This window comes from Patiria miniata, unplaced genomic scaffold (genome assembly GCF_015706575.1).
Source record: "Patiria miniata isolate m_02_andy unplaced genomic scaffold, ASM1570657v1 HiC_scaffold_6, whole genome shotgun sequence".
Taxonomy (NCBI): domain Eukaryota; kingdom Metazoa; phylum Echinodermata; class Asteroidea; order Valvatida; family Asterinidae; genus Patiria; species Patiria miniata.
Genome location: NW_024037073.1, coordinates 19107732 through 19128534, shown reverse-complemented (window position 1 = coordinate 19128534; position 20803 = coordinate 19107732). Strand labels below are relative to the sequence as shown.

The 20803-nt window shown below is 40.9% G+C and overlaps 1 protein-coding gene across 1 annotated transcript; it reads left to right on the top strand.

Moving 5' to 3' along the window:
- The first annotated feature begins 353 nt into the window (after nucleotides 1-353).
- On the top strand, nucleotides 354-20794 carry LOC119742434 (14-3-3 protein 2-like). Its single transcript, XM_038218352.1, has 7 exons — nucleotides 354-568; nucleotides 10379-10578; nucleotides 11799-11905; nucleotides 12966-13155; nucleotides 14588-14738; nucleotides 16261-16345; nucleotides 17714-20794. Exons 1-6 carry the CDS (start codon nucleotides 499-501, stop codon nucleotides 16302-16304), a joined length of 762 nt encoding a protein of 253 aa, XP_038074280.1. The 5' UTR covers nucleotides 354-498; the 3' UTR covers nucleotides 16305-16345; nucleotides 17714-20794.
- Nucleotides 20795-20803: the final 9 nt, after the last annotated feature.

Here is a 20803-nt window from a genome sequence, read left to right as displayed (position 1 = left end):
CATATCCTTTTTATATCACAGAAAAATATTTTTTTTACCCATTTGAAGAACTTTATTTGTTGATATCCCACATTATCCCGACATGTCTAAGCTGCAACAAGTGCAAGGTGACGGAATTTTTCAGCTTTTTTTTTTTTTTTTAAGAATTGACGTTTAAGCATTCATAAATCATTGTTATAAAAAAGTGGTGTACAATTCCACACGTTTTTCTATGTAACTTAAAAGTGAAATTAATATCGGATACAAGAGTCACCATTCTGACATTTCCCGATAATGCGGAGCTGGAAATGAGACTAATCTAATCGATAAACTAAAAGGGTCCTTTTAAAGTCGCGTAGCATTTTAACATGGGACACCCATGACAACCGGAACTAGGTTCATCGTTGGCGGGTCACCGGGTGTGGTTATCGATTCTATCTCGTAGCCGTTTTCAAATTTATACGAAAAACAGCTGAATTTTTAGCGTTTTATTCTCGCAAATTGAGTCACGTACAAGCCATGGAGGACACCGAGAGAGAGGAACTTGTATACACCGCCAAGCTGGCCGAGCAGGCCGAGCGATATGACGGTAAGCCTGAATGAAAAGGGGACGTGAATTCGGGGAGAAAATGATTTCTTGCTTGGCTACTGTGTATTTTCAATGTGTTGTGTGTGAGAAGGCTCTGATAATTTCTGTCACCAGGCAGAGTTTAATACCTCATGTCATGATGCATGCTTTGCATGGGTCGTGTCGTCATCATGCTGGACCTAAGCCAGGACGTTTTTGGCGGCCGTTATTTCGTCATGTCGCCCTAGCCCTACCGAAAGGTCGTGGGCTACTCGTACTGCTATTCACTTGTTGACAAAAATGTGATAAAAAATATTTAACTAAGACTGTTGAGTGTTGAAGCATGGTTGAAGGATAGGTCCATGGGCCGGGCCATGGCATGCATGGCCTGGGGGACATGCGTGTGAACATAGTGAGCATGGTGGGAAACTTGTCTATTTTTTTATGGGTAGCATAGCAAGATAACATGACAATGACAATTGGGCGATCGTGAAGTGTAGGGCCCCTGTTGTGTTTTGATTAGCTCTACTGAGTGGAGCGTTGAATTACGGGTACCCCTCCATACAAACGCTCCACCGATTTGCCATACTTTGGTAGCACCATACACGGTCGTCATGACGGTATGCATTTTGTGCATGCCCTCGCGAGGACAAGGCCCAAAAAAACTGATAAAGAAAATACAAATGAGGAAGACAGTAACCCTGGATAGATCCACACATTCATGACATTCCATAAGACCCCTCAAATTGTTTCAAACAACCGGTAATTTTGAAAAAAGAACAAAATAGTCTGAACTTACCGCTCACAATTAAATGTGTCTGCCGAGTTGCACAGTCTATTTCACTGACATGACTGATGCATAATTCATTGCGCGCCTGTGTGACGTCACTATTGAAGAAAAACAAGTCGCGCTTAATCAATGACTGTTTCATGTACTGATATGTGCCCCGCGCCAAAAACCCACAGTCAGACGGCGCGGGGCACATATGACTACATGAAACAGCTACTGAGTAAGCGCAACTTGTTTTTCTTCAAAAGTGACGTCACATACGCGCGCAATGAATTATGCATCAGTCATGTCAGTGAAATAGACTGTGCAACTCGGCAGACACATTTAATTGTGAGCGGTAAGTTCAGACTATTTTGTTCTTTTTTCAAAATTACCGGTTGTTTGAAACAATTTGAGGGGTCTTATGGAATGTCATGAATGTGTGGATCTATCCAGGGCTACTGTCTTCCTCATTTGTATTTTCTTTATCAGTTTTTTTGGGCCTTGTCCTCGCGAGGGCATGCACAAAATGCATACCGTCATGACGACCGTGTAAGTGCTACCAAAGTATGGCAAATCGGTGGAGCGTTTGTATGGAGGGGTAACCGTAATTCAACGCTCCACTCAGTAGAGCTATGTTTTGATCAAATTAGAGTCAAAAATGTTTTTTTATTGCTCAAAAATCACCTTTACAATCAAAAGCAGGCTTTTCTCAATTCTAATGACACCCTTTTTGCAATTACGAACAGATTCTTCTTGGTGTAGAAATCACGATTTTCCTGCGCGGTTGGTGCCTTTCAATTCAATTAAAATGTAAAATGTGAATAAACTAGATTAGAATAAGAACCCTCATTTTGCCAGGAGCCTGCTGAACCCAACAACATCCAACAGCAATTGGAGTGTGACTTTGACGACCACTGCAAGTGACAACCAGCAACTAAAACAAAAGATCTTTTGTTCTTCGCATCTGTTGTTCAATGAGGCCTGAAACCTCCGCAACAACGTCTGATATGCAAATTCTATGCGACCCCGCGCGCCAGCCAATCGGAGTCGCCTTTAAAAATTGTGACTTCATTTCGAGCCAAAAAAAAAGGCCTAAGCTGATTGGTCAATTTGCTGCCATGATTTTGTAATTACAACAAGTTACAAAGACCATGGAGCTATAAGCAAAGACCCAATAGAAAACGCCCGCTGAATAGTCAGAATCTGGAGGTCAAGACACCGTCTTGTTTTGCATAATTAATCGCTGAATCTGCACGCATATCATAGACACTTGCTGTGCAAGGGGCTTAGATATGAACAGGGTCCGACAGTAATGGCCCTCTTTTGGATTTGGTTGGGCTCAGTAGTTTCCGGGATAAGAATTAAAAGTCATCCAAAAAATACAACTGGATGTGATTACCTTAAGTTCAGAACACTCAGCAAGATCCTTCAAAATCTGCCAGGTTTCTATGTAAGATTTTGTTGGAATCAGGAAAGTTCATATCAAAATGATTCACTCATGAATATTTACATGTATAGTTATCACTGCTATTACAGTTATTCATAAGATGGAATTTGCATTGGGGTGATGCAAATTCAATATTTGGTTTTGCTCTTCACCTGAAGTTCACTGACGTATAAAAGGTAGGCTATTAACCCTAACCTCAACTAAAGCTAAAAAATACTACTGAGTAGTAACCTGTAGTATGCATTTCCTTCCATAGTCCATACAAGTCACAAGTGTGCACAACACATGCAGTATTCTGTGGTATTTGGTACTTGACCCCAAAGAGCCCTTACTTAGTTAGTCATTTATTTGGCCCAATGTGCTGCCGAATATAAATGGTAATACAGTAGTCTGAACAATTTTGGGCTCTTGACGCTGTGTTGAGAGTGCCCTGAACCAGCCTAACCTTCCTCAAGTCCTCCTAGCTGTTTTGGAGGATTGAGGCTGAATTCAACATACAATTCTGGAGGATTAAGAAGGATTGAGGGCACATGGACATTCAGTACTGGTTGATTTTGGAGGATTGAGGATGAACGGTCTTTGAAGCAAAGGAGGGTTGAGGCTGAGTGCATTTTGAGAGGCAGGGCTGTGAGGTAGTGGGTATCCTTCATTTGAGCATAAGTGCAAACTTTTGGAGGATTGAAGATGGTTCCCATCAAAAAGGGCCTAGGGGGTCAGGGTTAGTTGGTATGGGAAATTGGGAATGAATGCAAAGTTTAGCCTTGAAACCAAATCTTAAATATTATGAACAAGTTGATAGAGCCAAACCAAGGCCTTTAAATGTCCAAATATATTTGAAATAGCATATTTTTCTGAGGCCATTCATTGAAGTTTTTGTCATGAAGTATGTAAGCACTGCTTATACAGGTCACTTGGGTACAGTGCATGAAACATGAACTGCTAAACTTGAACCCTGTACTTTTTTTGTGATAAACCAATATATTGGGGGGGGGGGGGGACAGGGACAAGACGGAGCTACCATGGGTTAATGTGGAGCTCAGAAATATTGGCGTTTTACTACACTAAATAAATTGACAAGCACACAATGCCCGTAGCAGTTGGGTACTTACTATTCATCATGTTCATGCTATTTGTCCCCTCCATGGAAGGAATGTCATTTTGGTGTACCCTCGTTGAACTCTGAACTGGATCGTGCATATCTGTCACGCTCCCACAGGACATGTACACAATTCACTTACAAAAAAAAAAGTGCCTGGGGTCAATTTTGCTGAACACAAATTCACCACCTTTATGCACTCTGAAGGGCAGACTATTGTGTACAAGAAAAAAATGTGCGGTTGATGTGATTGATAATGGAATGTAAATGCACCCTAATCTTTCTCAATGTGGCATACATTCTGCACATGCATATTTTCTTGCACAAGTACAGGTACATGTATTCACGTTCTTGCAGGGATGTACTGAATGTTAAAGCCCTTTGAAAACTTGCCAGATTCCTTAAAAAAAGTTCTCGTGTTGACGTGTTTGATGGCACAGGTTTATTGAATTACATTTGTAACTTAAGACCAACATGTACATTATTGTGTACAGTTGCGTAATGGCATTTGTTTCTTTTATTTTACCATACACATGTACATGACATCACACAGTTACTATTGCAAACAAATGCAAAATTATTGACTTGAAAGGCTGCATTCTGGATAAGAATATAATAGACACAGCATTTTAAAGTTTATCTACATGAACATGTACATGTATGTACAATTTATACCCTTAAATACCAAGTGATTCAATTGAGTTTTTTGGGAGAATAAGCATAGATTACGTAATTTTTCCAGTCATTAATTTGTAAGCTGTGGTGCCCTACATGTGGGGAGGGTGGAATTCCAACACGTTTAGTAGATTTTTAATGGGTATTCTATTGAGTACCCGTTGAACTTCGGCCTCTGGTGGATTGAGATGGATTCGGGCATTTTACAGAGAAGTTTCTCAATCCACAAAAAGCCAGTCCTGCATAATTATACCAGTGGAAAGTCCTAAAAGTGCTTAAAACATAATTTGTGACGCCACGCCCATGTCAAGCTATGGTGACTGTAATCTGCGTTTCCTACTAAAGTAAAGGCTACACAGTAACAGCTGCCTACATGTAGCATAAGCCACACAAAATGTTCATTGGTTACGTGTAGTAGAAACAGTTTCTGTTATGAATGCACCCAACAATAGATTCGTTGAATCTGAAAGAGAAGTTGTTACTCAAATCAGGCAAGTCCAGTTTTCAATCCACACTATCAGTACATGTATCCATTTCCTCTCCTTCAACCCTCAGTTTGATAACACATTTCCTTTTTGAGTGACAACCAACCAACCATGCGTTTCCAACAGTAATTGCCATTCTTTGTAATTGCCATTCTTTGTTATGCTCTTGAACTCCTGTTTCACAAAACAGGAAAAAAAACCAAAAAAAATTCCCTTTTCTTTCGGTTTTGCCAGATTTCCCAGTATAATGAATGCGACTGCCGCTCTCGGTGACTTCAATCTCTTCATTTGTTGGCAGTTGTTTCCTCTTTTGTTTTTTAAAAAAGCAAGTCACCCAAATAGAGCTATTTTGTGGTTTTGGTTGGTATTTTAGTGAAGGTTTTGTGTGTGTCTGGAGATTCTTTTTGCATGAGTTGCTCAGCCATGCATTCACACAGGTACGGTCTAGTATTGGGGTTTTGTGGTAAAAAAAAATTAAAAATTGACACGCTTTCCACATGACAAAAGGCATGATGCCCTGTGGAAATACTGCTTGGTTGAATCATGCTCAAATTCTCCAGTGGGATTCCTATTTCCTTTGTCTATTCAGCCCTTCCCCACTACGCACAATTGTTGACCCCTCTAACTTCTAGAAGGTTCTACACTCAGTTCAATCACACTAGCTTCACAAGCTTATCATACAAGCCAAATTTTTCATTTCTTCCCAACTACAACTGTAAAAAAAAAATCCACATATATAACACACACGTCTAGATTTCCCTTGTGGTAGTGTGCTTATTTTAAAAAAAATGGGGGGGGGGGTTCCAAACTTAGTCCTTGTCAGAATGACTTGGCTATGGCTAGAAATAACACACAGGTCTATGGGAAGTGGCTGCAGCTGCTTCCATAGAAGCGTGTGTAATTTCAGCCATAGCCTTAATTTCTGATAATATATTTCCACATTTCAAATGTCATTTTCAGTATTTTTCCATTGTTAAAAAAACACAAAGAATAAGGCTGGCCAAAGCTGTGATCACAAGTACATGTACTAGAGGGATGATTTCACATGAAGCACATTGAATATGGCACGGTGCTCTTACTGGAACACTTTCACAGATTTGTCGTACTCAGAAATGTGGAATTGACTGAAACTACCGCTTTATGGTAGTACTTTATTTTATGTGATCAGACATCAAAAATAAATTGTGGAAGTGACTCAAACTACCTTTTTATTGTAGTTCTTAATTTTTTCATGATTAATGAACCAGTTAATGATACGGGATCCATATTGTTGAACTACTGAATTTACAAACATGTAACTGCTTTATTGTGTGTATGTACCTGTTTAAATATGTACCTTTCCAGTGGGTGACTGCTCTATGTTCCGACACCCCTATGTTCCGACAACCTAGATTGTATTACTCCCGGTTAGGGTTAGGGTTAGCAATAGGAATATGTGCAGTCGGAACATAGGGGTGTCGGAACATAGAGGTGTAACCTTCCAGTGTGTTGTATCGTGTACATTTTATGCCCATGTACATGTATGCAGTTGACAAACCTTGGTGATTGTTTTTCAAGGAAATGTTGTGTGTAATGATTGGCCAAGCCACAAACAGTGAATGGCAGTGTCATTTCCTAGTAGTGACCATCCACGAGGATGTGGTTGTCGTGTGAGAACCACTGGGTTTGAGTCCTGCACATACGCTGTACATGTACTGTATTCAGTCAAATAGATTTGCTTGTTGTTTTCTTGGGCCCATGTCTATAGGTGGAGCACTGATTTCTCTTAAAATCTGCTGACATGGCTGAAGGAAAAAGGGCCATAAGCTAAAAAGGCCATGCACTGTTGATTGCATGTGACTTGTGCTTGGCTGAATTTACTTTGCATTTAAATATTTCTAATTTGGTCCCCCCCCCCCCCCTCTGAACATATCTGAGCAGGTAAAAGAGAGACTCTCCTAAATCTAATGGCATTAATACATGTACTGTTGGAGCGCCGTGGTCCAGTGGTTTCTGTACATGGGTTCAAACCCTGACAGGGAATGTGGTTCTTGTGTTCTTGGGCAAGACACTTTAGGCCAAAAAAAAAAATATTCGGTCTCTGGTCAGACCAAAGTTCCAGAATTGACGCGGCGACGCGGCTTTTTTTCTTCTTTTTTTCTTCAAGCTTGGATTGTACAGACAAGGTGGGGTACTATTTTGCTTTTTTGGTGTCCTCATGTACATTGGTGTCCTTCATAATTTGCTTTGGTGCTCTCCATCATTTGCCAGGGTGCAATTTCCCATTCCTTGGTGCTCTTTGGTAAAAAAAAATTGAGGAGGTGCGGCAATAGAGGGCGCTGTTGGAGCTACCGCGGAACATTTTGGAAAAAAAGAAAGATTGACGCGCATGATTAAAATCGATGCGCGCGCTGACCAGAGACCGACTTATTTATTTTTTTTGGCCTTACCACAAATGACCTATCGCCGTTTGAGAGTTGGCCACGCCCCTTAGACAACCCTATGCAATTTTTGTACGCTGAGTTTTGTTTGTCTCATACATGTATGTTGCGTGTTCCACGTTCATTTGTATATCGTGTAATTGGACAATATTTCACAAGCTGCGTTGACGCGATTCTAACGCGATTCTACTGCGATAGGTCAATTGACTCTCTCCACCCAGGAGTATAAATGGGTACCAGATTGCGCTGATCTCGGCTGCAAAAAAGTGGTCTCATGGACTGATGAACAGGGGTAAAAACGGTGAAGCGCTTTGAGATCAAGTTTGGGTGGAAAACGCTATATATTAAGCGACACACATTATTATTGTTGATCTGTAGAGTACAGTGCATGTTAATTCATGATCTTGTGTGCTCCCACATGTATAGCAGTGCATTGCATTATGCAAACTTCAGATTCAAGCACTTGTCACCCAATGTACATTCCTTACTATGTGCAGTTCACTTAATTTTGGGGAATATAAAAAAATAACATCTCTCCTATGGTACGTCCATATTTCAGGTGAAAGCATAAGTAACTTTTTGCAACAAATTGGGTATAGCATACTGGGACCAGATTGTCCTGTTTCATGTAATTTCAGTGTATTGTCAATGTAACAGATGCGGAAGAATTTCGTGGACCATCCATCTTCAGCGTATATACTTGTGCACATGTGTGTGTGGCTGTGCATTATGCATGCGGTGGGATGGGAGGTGTACAGTTTCTTCCCACTCGTTGGCGAGTTCACGTGTTTATGCTGTCTGCGCTTTTAATGAATTTACCATCCACTGAATGGCATGCGGACTCCGGTCGGGTGGAGTGTGTATACATGTATTTAGTCTGAAGGTTTTTTTGTTTTTAAATACCTTCATTTCAACTCATTCCAAATGAGCTTACAGTTACAAGGAGTTTTCTGAGAGGGTTTCCCAACATCCATCTTCCACTTATGTAACTGTGGCTTGCATGTTTGATTGAACTGTAATACCTGACCTGATGCTAGTTTTCGTTTGACTGAATATTCATATGGCTGAATTCACTTTGCATTTAAATATTTCTAAGTTACTTCCCCCCCCCTTCTCGAACATATCTGAATAGTTAGAAAGAGAGACTTGCCTATCTAATGGCATTAACCCTAACCCCTTGGGTATTTTTACTAGAAAGTATCCTGAATCTAGCAACTGATGCTAGTTTTCGTTTGACTGAATATGCACAATTTGAATTCGGGGTGGGGGAGGGGGGCGCGGGTCACGCTGTCTCGCATGAGTATTTGTCAGAGAAAAAAAAAGGCGAGAATTCCAAGAAGGTGCAATTGTAATTGGACATCAGCAACCCATCTGACCTATCCTGCTTCTCCGCTAGACATCTTGATGCCTAATTCCCAAATTGCCAATTAAAAGATTCTCTGGGTTCACTTTTTTTTAATTGTGCTGCAAGGGAATCTTGTTTGGTGAACAAGGTCATTTTGCACCTGAGACACATCGGACATGGATGTCGCGATGTGTGTTCGGCCCTACTCATTCTATTCCCATTGGCCCATCAGAAAAGGAGGTTTCCACTTTCAGATAATTAGCATAACTAATTTGGGTTGAGAACGTAGAGTCTAGAATTTGAAACTCGGCAGGTGCATTTCGAAGGTTGGTGGCTACTTTGAAGCATGGCAGGTGTCATGTGAAGTGTGGCAGGCTGCCATGCTCATTTGAAATTGTACATTCGCTCTTTTCACACTTCTGCCATGGGCATGCAGAGTCTCGATCTGGCAACTTTACACAATAAATATAGCCGGTTCAGTGATTCCTGTGTCGGGGTTCAGATCACTGAACCGGCTATTGTTATTGTGTAAAGTTGCCAGATCGAGGCTTTGCGTGCCCAATGGCAGAGTGTGAAAAGAGCAAATAGTGAAGAACACTGCTACCCTTGCTGTACCAAAAGCCTCCAATTCACTAGAGTATTTGCCAAAAGTGACTCCCCAATGTTTTTTGCACAACCCTTCAATATCTGCAACAGTACATTGCAAGAAAGATACATGTTGCTTGGCCATGACATACGGTAGCTCTTCGGTAAGCAATATGCCGTAGAAGTGTTGACGTCGCGCTGGGTCATCTCCAATTAGTGATGAGCCCAAAGAACGTCTTGTTCGCCATTTTTTACCATACAATTTGCAATGGCGATTTAGATGATAATTTTTTAGTTGAAATTTTTCAGACATTAAGAATAAATAAGAGTGGAAAATGGATGACAAATTTACAAAAAGGTGGGCACAGTGTTTGCTCGCACCCCCCGCCCTGCAAACAGGACGCTGGTCAGGGCTGACATCATTTGATCTGTCATTGGATAGATTTGTGTGACCTGTGACGTAGAACGCGTCACACAAACTAGCTTCCGGTGCCCATCATGCGTATCGCGCGCTAGCTGCATGCGAAGGACAATCTGTACTTCCTTCACAAGATTCTGTGAAGCTCATCAGCCCTTACCAGCGCCCTGTTTGCAGGGCGGGGGGTACGAGCAAAGGCACAGTGTGTATCGCTGCATTAGGCCATGTGTGTTTGGACACATCACCCCGGGCAACACGTGACCTCGGCCACGTATGACGTAACCACTTCTATGGCGTATAAACAGTGCAACCAAAGTAAAACAAGTCTGCTGTGTGATCCCCCAAGTCCTCCTAATCCCTCCAAACTAGCATCTTTAAAAAAGTGGGCTAGCAGATAAGCCTAACAATACACTCCAGTTGGAGCCCTATAATCACAAGGCTGAATAGTCGAAGCATCTTCCAATTCACTTCTACTGGAGTGCATTGGCATGTCAACATGACATTCACTTAACTACACTAAAAGAGCAAGAGTGAAACACGCACACACAGCCCTAGTTACTAGAATTCTGCTTCCTTTTTTTCCTCCAGACATGGTGAAGGCGATCAGCCAGGTGGTCAAGAAGGGTGGTGTCCTGACAGGGGAGGAGAGGAACCTGCTTTCGGTGGCCTACAAGAACGTGATAGGTGCCCGGCGGTCGGCCTGGCGGACAATCAGCTCGGAGGAGCAGAAATATACCGATAAGAGCGAAACTAAGAAGGCCAAGATGGCTAGGGACTATCGCAGTGAGGTAGGAACTGTTTCAAAATTCAATACTTTATTTTTTTATTTAAAAAATATTCAAACATTAAGTGAGAGATGCAAAACACAAAAGAAGGTATGATGACATCATCACCTGAAGGGCGCCTTCTAGTAGCACGTCAAAGAAAGTCGGATGTTTTCAAATTTGCAATTTTTTTTGTCAAAAATTTTACCAAATTGCCATATATTTTTTTTTTTTTGGACAAACACAAATTTCTTTGCAAAGTTTCAAAATTATGGCGGTGTCAAATTGGAAGTTGGTTGAGGGAGAATTTGAACTGATCACTTTTTCTTTACTCTTTGTTAACGTCGACCATTGACTGCATGTTGTCAACAAATTTAATGCTTAAACTGAGAAAGAAGTCTTAATTTCATCATTTGTGTTTTTTTTTTTAAGATTCTATTCATAACTGAATTGAAACAACGTACAAACAAAATATTGTCACGCCTGATTACCCTGTAACAAAAACAAATGCTAACTGTGTAGTTTTATTGATATTAGGCAATTGATTTACTGACAATCTAAATTACCGATATTGACTGAACCTACTTGAGCCCGGAAAAATTTCCATATACGAAGTTCACTCAACACCCTGTGTACAAACCCTATGAGATTGGACTGAAAAATTCTAAGGGTTTTCTAAGAAAATGCTTGTATTTTCTCACTGCTCAAATTGACTTTGATGACATGAAATTGCTATCTGGGGGCTTGTTAGTCAATATAGAGGAAAATTAGTGAACTTCTTATATGGAAATCTTTCCCTTTAGCCCTAACCCCCAGGCCCTTTTTATAGGAACCATCCTCAATCCTCCAAACTCCTCCAAAATTTTGCACTTAAATGTTCAATTGAAGGACACCCACTTCCTCAATCCTCCGACAGTCTTGCCTCTCAAAAGACATTCATCCTCAATCCTCCAAAATCCTCCTCTTTATCAAACACCATTCATCCTCAATCCTCCAAAATCAACCGATACTGAATGTCCATGTGCCCTCAATCCTCCACAATCCTCCAAAATTGTATGTTGCATTCATCCTCAATCCTCCAAAATCCTCCAAAACCGCCCGGAGGACTTTAGGATACCAAGGAGGGTTAGGGTTAATTTTTACGTTCACGACCCCTGCCATCGGTGATAGAAATGCTACCACTTTGTTGAATTGACTTTGTTGAAGTCGACCCTCATTTGCCTCCCTGATTTTCACCTTCACAGATCGAAGCAGAGCTAACCGACACCTGCCAAGAGATTCTGAAGGTATTAGAGGAACACCTCATCAAGAATGCCACAGAGAGCGAAGCTAAAGTCTTCTACCGTAAAATGTAAGGCTTCCTTAGTATGTGGCTTCTCCAAAGCCTTTCAATAATTTTCCCTCAGTTTTCTGGGGTTTTTTACGTTACTATTCTGTCCTAAAAATCCCATGTATACACTATTTGAGTTGGCTCATCTTTAGTCCCAACGTACCTGAATCCATCAAAATCCACTCCCCTGTTTTGAAGGATTTCGGCCGATTCAGGATACCTCCACATTGAAAAAGTTTGGGGATTTTGATGGATTCAGGACAGTAAGCCTCGCGGTACTGCAGGATTTTGATGGATTCAGGATACTTCCATATTGAGCAGTTGGGGAACTTTGATGGATTCAGGATTTAAACAGCTTAACTCCTTGGCTATATGTTTGGTGTGTACGAGGTATATGCACTACACTGGTGGATTATGATGGACTCACTGGTGGATTCTGATGGACTCAGGACACCAACATTTTTTTGCATGACAAAATTGGTGAGTTTTGGCGGATTCAGGATACTTTCTAGTAAAAGTGCTCAAGGGGTTAGGGTTAGAATTGTCAATTGTTAGAGTGGCATGATAGACACAGTGCTAGTGTTTTCCAAAGACTGAACATTTTGCAGAGTACCACATTAGACAAAAGTCCTGGGGCCGATTTCACGAAGCTCGTCTTATCTTGCGACTCATCTGAGGACATAAGACGAGTTCCCATCCTAAGATCGATCTTAGCTAAGCTCTGTACCCTGCTTTGTTTATGTTCAGCCATGCATAATTGCGGCCTAGATACGTCATACACGTTGTTTCTGGACATATCATCCGCATGCACTGCCACAATTTATTACAAGTGGTGGTTTCAGGATTTTGAAGGGTTGAGGCAGCAGTCGCCCCTCCATTGAACAAATTCCAGAAATAACAGATGATTTTGGAGGTTAGAAGCTGTATGCGATTTGGACATGTTGGCATGTGGAGGATTTTGAAGGACTGAGGATGGGTCCTAGCCAAAAAAGGGCCCAGGCGGTTAGGGTTGACCAAATAACGGAACAATTGTTGCAGCAGTGGGAGTAACTGCTGCCTTTTTTCATGTTTGATGTGACAGGAAGGGTGATTACTACCGCTACTTGGCCGAGTTCTGTGTGGACGACAAGAGAGACGAGCAGGCTCAGAACAGTCTCCAAGCCTACAAAGACGCCATGGAGGCTGCCGAAACGCTGAAACCCACACATCCAATCAAACTCGGTCTAGCCTTAAATTTTTCCGTATTCTACTACGAGATCATGAGCAATCCGGTAAGAATAAAAAGCCTTTTTTTGTTTGTGGTGTTTAGTTTTTCTGGGCAACTTTTGGAAAAGCCTTTTTTGGGGGGGGGGGGGTTCTAATGTAAATAAGATTAAATTCAGATAATAAAAAAAAAGATACATCAGATTATCGAAACAGATATTTCGACAATCACTTTTCGTTGTATTCATGAATTAACTGTCCTGTTGTCCGAACAGTCACAGGCAGTCAAAAATTCAATCCTGCTCCCCTGCTATGCCCTTATACACAGGCTATTCACCAACAGTTAGATCTCGTTTTCTTTTAACAATCTGACTAGTCAAATACCATCAACAGGCAAAAAGCAGGTAACTGGTAGGTACAGCTGGCTTTATTATCAATCTTCAGTCCAAGCATAGCTTTCACAGCCCGTCAATCCTGCTTTGTTTAAACAGCAAACAGGGAGGTCTTAAACATTAAAACAGTCACTTGTTTGATTTTTACTTCTGGAATGGCTTTGTTGAATTCGCCAACCAAAGAGGGAAGGTTGCACATTGAAAATACCTCGGCTTCTTAATATCCTGTAGGTATAGGATGGAATTATATTTGCATGTGATTAGAACCAGCCAGCCGGATTCCGCATGCTCGGTGGTTGAGTGTTTAAAACTTATGCAGGGGGTCATGGGTTCAAGTCCCCAAGCAAGAATGCAATCTCATTTTTTTTAAAAAGCTCTCTGACAGCACTGAGTTTGCAGTGCTTATAACAACTGCGTGTGTGAAGGGCAAAACTGGGTATTCAAACCTACCACTTGTCCTAACCCTCCTGCTATTTAAACAGTCACAGACAGTCAAAATTCACTTGCACTTCTTCTGCTATACTTTGAACAAAGGCTAGTCACCAGCAGTCAGATCATATGTCAAGCAAGCGCTGTGACTAGTCAAACTGGGTCAACACACAAAGCTGGCAAGTTGTCACAGCTGTTTTATCACTCACCCGGAGTCGAAGCATAGCTGTATCGAGTTACTTAAACAATCCCAGCCAGTCCATCCTGCTTTATGTTGAGCCCAGAACCCATTGTGTCTCTTTTGCTGATAGATCATTTTCTGGATACGGCCCCAGAATCTGGAACAAACTTCCAGAATACATTAGAGATACCACCTCACTGCATACATTCAAGACACTCCTGAAAGCTCACCTGTTTCAGGAGGTGTGCCATTTTTCTTCTTTTTGGTGCCCCATCAGCGCCTTAGAGCAAACTTTTTCAATTTGGCGCTTCATAAATTTCTTTTGATTGATTGATTGATTGATTGATATGTAGGCTTGGAATTGTTAACTGTTGAATACAAAACAGTCACTTGATTTATTTTGACTGAAAGACTACTAGGCACAGAATGTATGTTTGCATAGGAGGGTTAATGAATGGTTTTTTTTTTTTTGTCCCATAAAAAATTCCACTCTGGTAGGAGGATGCATGCACACTGGCCAAAGAGACATTCGACAATGCGTTAGCAGGCCTGGAAACCGTGGAGGAAGACAACTACAAAGACTCCACGCTCATTCTCCAGTTGCTAAGAGACAACCTCACCCTCTGGACATCAGAGACTGAAAGCGAGGGTAAATTCTGATTTGTGTGTGTGTCTCAGTGACCTCTTCAAAACCCTGCAAATTTGCCATCACACTTTTGCCCACAGTGTTAGCTCGGTCCCTGCAAAATCATTGAAAAGGAATCCTTGTTCAAGTATGCTGTGCCCTTCAAAAATCCTTGTGCACATGTGCAAGACTCATCAATTGTGTTTTCTTGACAACCTCTCACACTACGCACTTTAACTTGACACTTCAGAGACATTCGCATGGGAAAATCTGAAGGGAATACCCCCCCCCTCATCCCTCCTCCCCCTTTAATCCTCTCCCCCCCCCCCCCCCCCCCCCCCAAAAAAAAAATGAAATGAAAGATGGCTCCTCAAGAAAGAAATTCCAATACCTGGTAATTTTTAATTTTGATGTCTGAAGTTGTTATGGGTGAAATTTCATACATAAGCAGTGTTTCGCCAGTGTTTATAAATTTTTACCATGACTTTATAAGCAGACAAATTAAAAACTTGTTCAACATCAACAAAATTAGCTGGCCTTACGTTGCGGTCTGAAGACCTTTCTCAAAGGCAAATGAGGGCGGTACATAAACAAACATGTAGGAGACACTCAAGCTTGCAAGGGTGGAAGAAAAACACGAAAGGGGGATTAACCCTTACCCCATAGGCCCTTTTCGCTGGGAACCATCCTCAATCCTCCAAAATCCTCCAATTTTTTGCACTTATGTTCAAATGAAGGATACCCAGTGCCTCAATCCTTCAAAATCGTCAGACAGTCCTGCCTCTCAAAATGCATTCATCCTCATTCCTCCAAAATCCTCCTCTTCTTCAAACACCATTCACCTTCAATCCTCCAAAATTATCATGTGCTAAAACACCATTCATCCTCAATCCTCCAAAATCCTCCTCTTCAAACACCATTCACCTTCAATCCTCCAAAATTCTCATGTGCTAAAACACCATTCATCCTCAATCCTCCAAAATCCTCCTCTTCTTCAAACACCATTCATCCTCAATCCTCCAAAATCCTCATGTGCTTCAACACCATTCATCCTCAATCCTCCAAAATCATCCTCTTCTTCAAACACCATTCACCTTCAATCCTCCACAATTCTCATGTGCTTCAACGACGCCATTCTTCCTCAATCCTCCAAAATCCTCATGTTTCTCAAACACAATTCATCCTCAATCCTCCAAAACCGCCAGGAGGATTTTGGAGGATCGAGGAGGGTTAGGGTTAAACAGGGAATGGACCAAGGGAGTGTGGTAGGTGGTGACGATCAAAGGGGTGAGGGGATGGGGCAGGGTAGGAACGGGGGGAGTGTGGTGGTGGGTGAGGATCGGGGGGGGGGGGGGGGGGGGGGGGAGCTTGAGAAGGGGGGGATTATGCTGGGGGAAGGAACACATGAGTGTGGCAGTGCAAGAAGTTTGACAATTCAGTTTTCATTTTCCGTCAAAAAATGCACCGAACAGATAATAAAAGGTAATGGATGGGCGTTGTGTTTGATAGACTTCTTTGTTGTATATTTTCTGTTTCTCTCTCACAGACCCAAAAGTAGAAGACATTGAGGATGCACAGCAAGTTTCCTAAAGTAGACTTCTCATATGGATTAATGATGAGACTAATTTAGTGTGAGTAGCTACCTGGAAGATTTGATAACTCAATCTTATCTAGTTTCCAGTGCTATTTTTTTTTTCTCGGAATGTAATGAGAAAACTGAGAAAACTTGAGAAAACTGCAGAGCAAATAGGTAAAGAAAGTTTGACGTACTTGAAAGCCACAAAGGATCATTTGCAATTACTGAAGGAGTGCCTATTGATTTAATAACAGAACCCTTGTTCAACGTGAAGATAATACTGGTTTCAAATACCCTGAGAAATTATTCAGCATTGAAGGCGGTTTCAAAAAAGGTACCCGCTGGCACACTTTCTATTTTTACTTAAGCAACGGAATCCAGTTACAAAACCCCAAAAATTGTGCATATACGTTTTCTCTATTTTTCTCAAAATGTATCATACCCACCTATAGCTATTGTATATCCCCACTTAAGATTTTGAGAAATTTTGTTGCTTCAAACAAAACAAAGGGCAAAAAAAAGCAAATGATCTTTATGTATGTTTAAACTGCACTTGAAAGTTTTGTTTAACATGTACAACATTAACTTGGATGCCAATCTTTCGGCTTTGTGTTAGGCCTGGGTGAGAAGTGGATTTTTCTACTTGAGTACTCGCAAAGAAATTACTAAGAGTAGTTAAATCGAATTCACATAAAGGCAGAAAAATGACATAGGTAATTATGACGGGAAGTAACTATAAGCAAATAGCATGCAAGTCACATCACATTTTTCAGCACTGAGATACATCCTTGCTGTGTGACGTTTTGAGTCATTGATTTGAAATTTATTTTATGGACGAATGGAATCCTCGGGAGAGAGAGGCGGAGGGAGTGATTCCCTGTTTGCTCGGACGTACTAAGCCATGAACCCTAAACCGTAAATTGCTACCCGCGAGTACCGGCTACCTATTCGTGCCAGGATGAGTACTCCAGTAGATGAAAAACCACAAGTAAGGCCCCCCAAAAAAGTCTCCGGTTTCTGGTATGCGCGCGCGTCGCCGTAGCCATGCACGTCGGCAAAATGAAAAAGTTTTTTTTTTCAATGAAAGATGATGTCTCAAAACCGCCAAACTCACTGGTTTGACTGGAATCGTGCTGCTGCACAATTTTAACGTGATTTTAGATTGGGTTATGGTCGAGAATAAGCTTTATGTGGCCTCTCTGGACTCCCATATATTTGCACTAAGTTTAGTCGGGCACCATTTGCAGTCATCAGCCGACATTTGAAGCCAAAAAATCAGGTTAAAAAAAAAAAAAAAGCAGCGTTGCCGCAGCATTTTTTTTTGGCAAGCTCCATACCAGAAACCTGAGACTTTTTTTGGGCCTAAAACGACGAGTAGCATAAACTAATTTTTGTGTGTTCTTTTTATTCTTTTCTTACACAGAGGCAGAATTTACTGGGCTGTACAGGGCACCTTCCCAAATTTAACCAGACATTCCCAGAGCTTTGTTTCAAGGAATTATCAGTAAAGCACTGTGGAGTTACGACCAACCCAACAAGGGGTGCCCACCTTACAAACAACCCTAAAAATGAGTCTTCTGCACTCTAGAGTGTTAATATTTACACCTGCATCGCAGTCACTGGTCCCTAACCATTGCCAACGTCGCTCTGCATTGATGGGATACAACAAGAATTTAAAAAAAAAAGGTTTTGGGAGCATTTGTTGGGATGGGGGGAGGGGGGTGTAAGTAATGGAAAATATGTAGTTATGTATGTTCATTAAATAAGAATTACAAAAACAACGGCACCCAGTGTTCTCACAAAATGCCTTTCAAAGGGTTTGTAGTTTGTATTTTTATTTACGTACGCAGGGAATAAAAAACAGCCACTTTTTGGCATTATTTATGTTTTAAACTACCAGGTCAATCCACAACCTGCCCTTATATAACGGCATGGTTTTATCAGGTGGTGGGCAAATGTAATCATGGAAACAGGTACGTTCTATGTTTTTTACTTGGTTTTAATCAGGTGCATATCCTGTTTTTGCCCATTGCATGTTTTGCAGTTCACTGTAGACCAGCACATAACTTTAAGTTGTTTGGGTACAAACACAGACTGACGGGCCTGTGGTGGACCCTTCGATTGCGAACAATCTGTAATTAATTGTTGCGTAATTGAAAGACCAAGTTTGCATATGGCTTGTGGACCGTTTCATTAATGCTTCACTATATAAAACCACCTCAGATAGACATGCCAATCAAGAACAAGTACAACATTCTCATTTCAGTCCTGATGATTTGAAAATCACTGGCGTTTGGAAAAAGGCACACCTGGACTTTCTAGGTGTGTGATTTTTCTAGGCGTGTGATTCTTTGATCCAAGCTGGGACTGAACAGTGTGGTATATTTTTAAAAATAATATTCATTTTGGTTTACAGTAAAGCCATTTTCTCCTTACCGATTTTCACAAATTATGCAGTATAATTATGCCGCAAAGGTATGCCGAGGTGTGCGGTAGATGGATTCAGATGTGCGATTATTCGCACTCCTTGGGAAGCTTTTAGGCGTGTGATGGTGTTAAAGTGCGATCGCACGCCTCAAATCAGAAGGACTACATTTTGAAGGTTTGTGTACCCAATTCTCTTGGATATACTTATTTTGTTGATTGGTTCATATTGTAATCGTGACATGACACATTCCCCTGATTTCTGTGATCAAGCAACCAAACGAATACTTCCGCAAGTTCCTGTCTAATTATGGATAAAAAAAAAATCCCTGTTCCTTTTGTGAGAACACTGCGCCAGCGTGTGTGGAGTAGGCCTTTGTGTTTCCCTGCCGATTACATAAATAACCTTTTTTATTTCTGTTTAACGGCAGCTGTAATATGGTGCCTAGTGTTGACGTAAGTGTGGTAAACCTATGATTTATTATTTTGATAAAATGTGGCAAGTATATTATGAATCTTTTTTTTTTTTTGAGTGATGTAATTAGTTGGTAGTGTTTTTTATTACCGTTTGTTTCTTCCTCGTTTTGTTTTGGGGTTTTTTTTTTCTTCAGGAAGGGCATTTTGCTGGAGGGAAGATATTGTGATAATTTTTTTTAAATAATTGCACTCGTGTATTAGGATAGAATATAGTCTTCTCTGTTTTTCCTTTTTAATTAATTTTTTATTACAACAGTGTTTTGCAAATACAATGGCGTTTCTTGGCATTTCTTTTCCAATTTTGATCTTGACTTCTCTACAGTCTTAAGCATTGCTTCTGGTATCACAAAAAAAGAAAATGCTGCAAGATTCTTCCCTAGCTCGTAAATCAAATAACGGTGTTCTTGAAAGGGTTGAATATCAGGCTGCTTTCCCAATGCATCGTAAACCAATGCCAAATTATACATACATGTAGTTTGTTGCGTTGTATTCCAACTAGCTGGGTGTTCTCGCTTGCAAGTTGCAACAACAACAACACAAACTGCTTGTCAAATATGTGCCAGCCAGTCATAGAGCTATATTAATTACTAGATCGCTAACTCCTCATTCTTGCGTGCGGAGACTGTTTGAAGCCGTCCTGGGTGCAGACATTTTGAATTCACGTGCGTGTTTGCAGAACACAATGAAATTCGATGGATTGAATTTTAAAAGTGTACTCTAGACAACGTGCAAGTAGAACATAAGCAAACAAAGCGCGTCATGACGGTTTAAAAAAAACACATCACTTTTAATCATCTGCAACGAATACGCGTTGCGCTGTTTAGGAAGAGCAAAATGAAACGCTCATTTGCTGATTGTGCATTCTTATTTTGGGCGTATCGGCTTCGGTAACGCACCTGTATAGAATACAAACGCAGATATGCAAATAGCCGTACAAAAGCCGTACACAATTTTGAGTTTCCCATAGGTTTGTGCATAAACATGGATGCGCCCAGCAGGCATCACTTTGTACACGAGTCAGCGCTCTAGTAATTGAATATAGCTTAGAGATGCAGCCATTTCACACCATTTCATATTCAAACTACACATAAACCAGCTATTCTTTATAACATCCATTACGATTTACAGATTTCTACAACGAGTCTGATTACAATACACATACTTTTTTTCTTAAATGCAAAGGTACTCAGGAGGAAGACGCAGCAAACAGAGCATTCTTAGAATTTACCTTACATGTATGTGCACATGTGGAAGAACATGCTTTTTCTATGCCATGCTCGTAACATGCCTGATGTCTTCACAAGTCATCTATTGCATTTATTCATAAGAGAACAAACGTACAGTTTAAAGATACATTGTACAATGTACATGACTAAAATGTTCACGTAGCCAGTCTATACTCTCGTAACATGAAGACAAGCGTACTTTGCAGTGGTTCTGTAGACTCCTGGCTGAAGCCTAAATACTGATTGTATTTCATTGCTTTCAATCAGCATTGTTAACATTTTCACCAACTGTACACGTTTTTCTTTTTTTTTCTTCATTTGAAACGACAAACTGTGAGCTTATATGTCATTAAAACATGCTTGTTACTGAAAGGAAATGCTTGTGT

Excerpts from the sequence above, each read along its gene's own strand:
- LOC119742434 (XM_038218352.1), top strand. The coding sequence starts at position 499 with ATGGAGGACACCGAGAGAGAGGAACTTGTATACACCGCCAAGCTGGCC. Across the intron at positions 13,156-14,587 it reads ACGAGATCATGAGCAATCCG|GAGGATGCATGCACACTGGC; the intron begins GTAAGAATAAAA and ends CCACTCTGGTAG. Across the intron at positions 14,739-16,260 it reads ATCAGAGACTGAAAGCGAGG|ACCCAAAAGTAGAAGACATT; the intron begins GTAAATTCTGAT and ends TCTCTCTCACAG.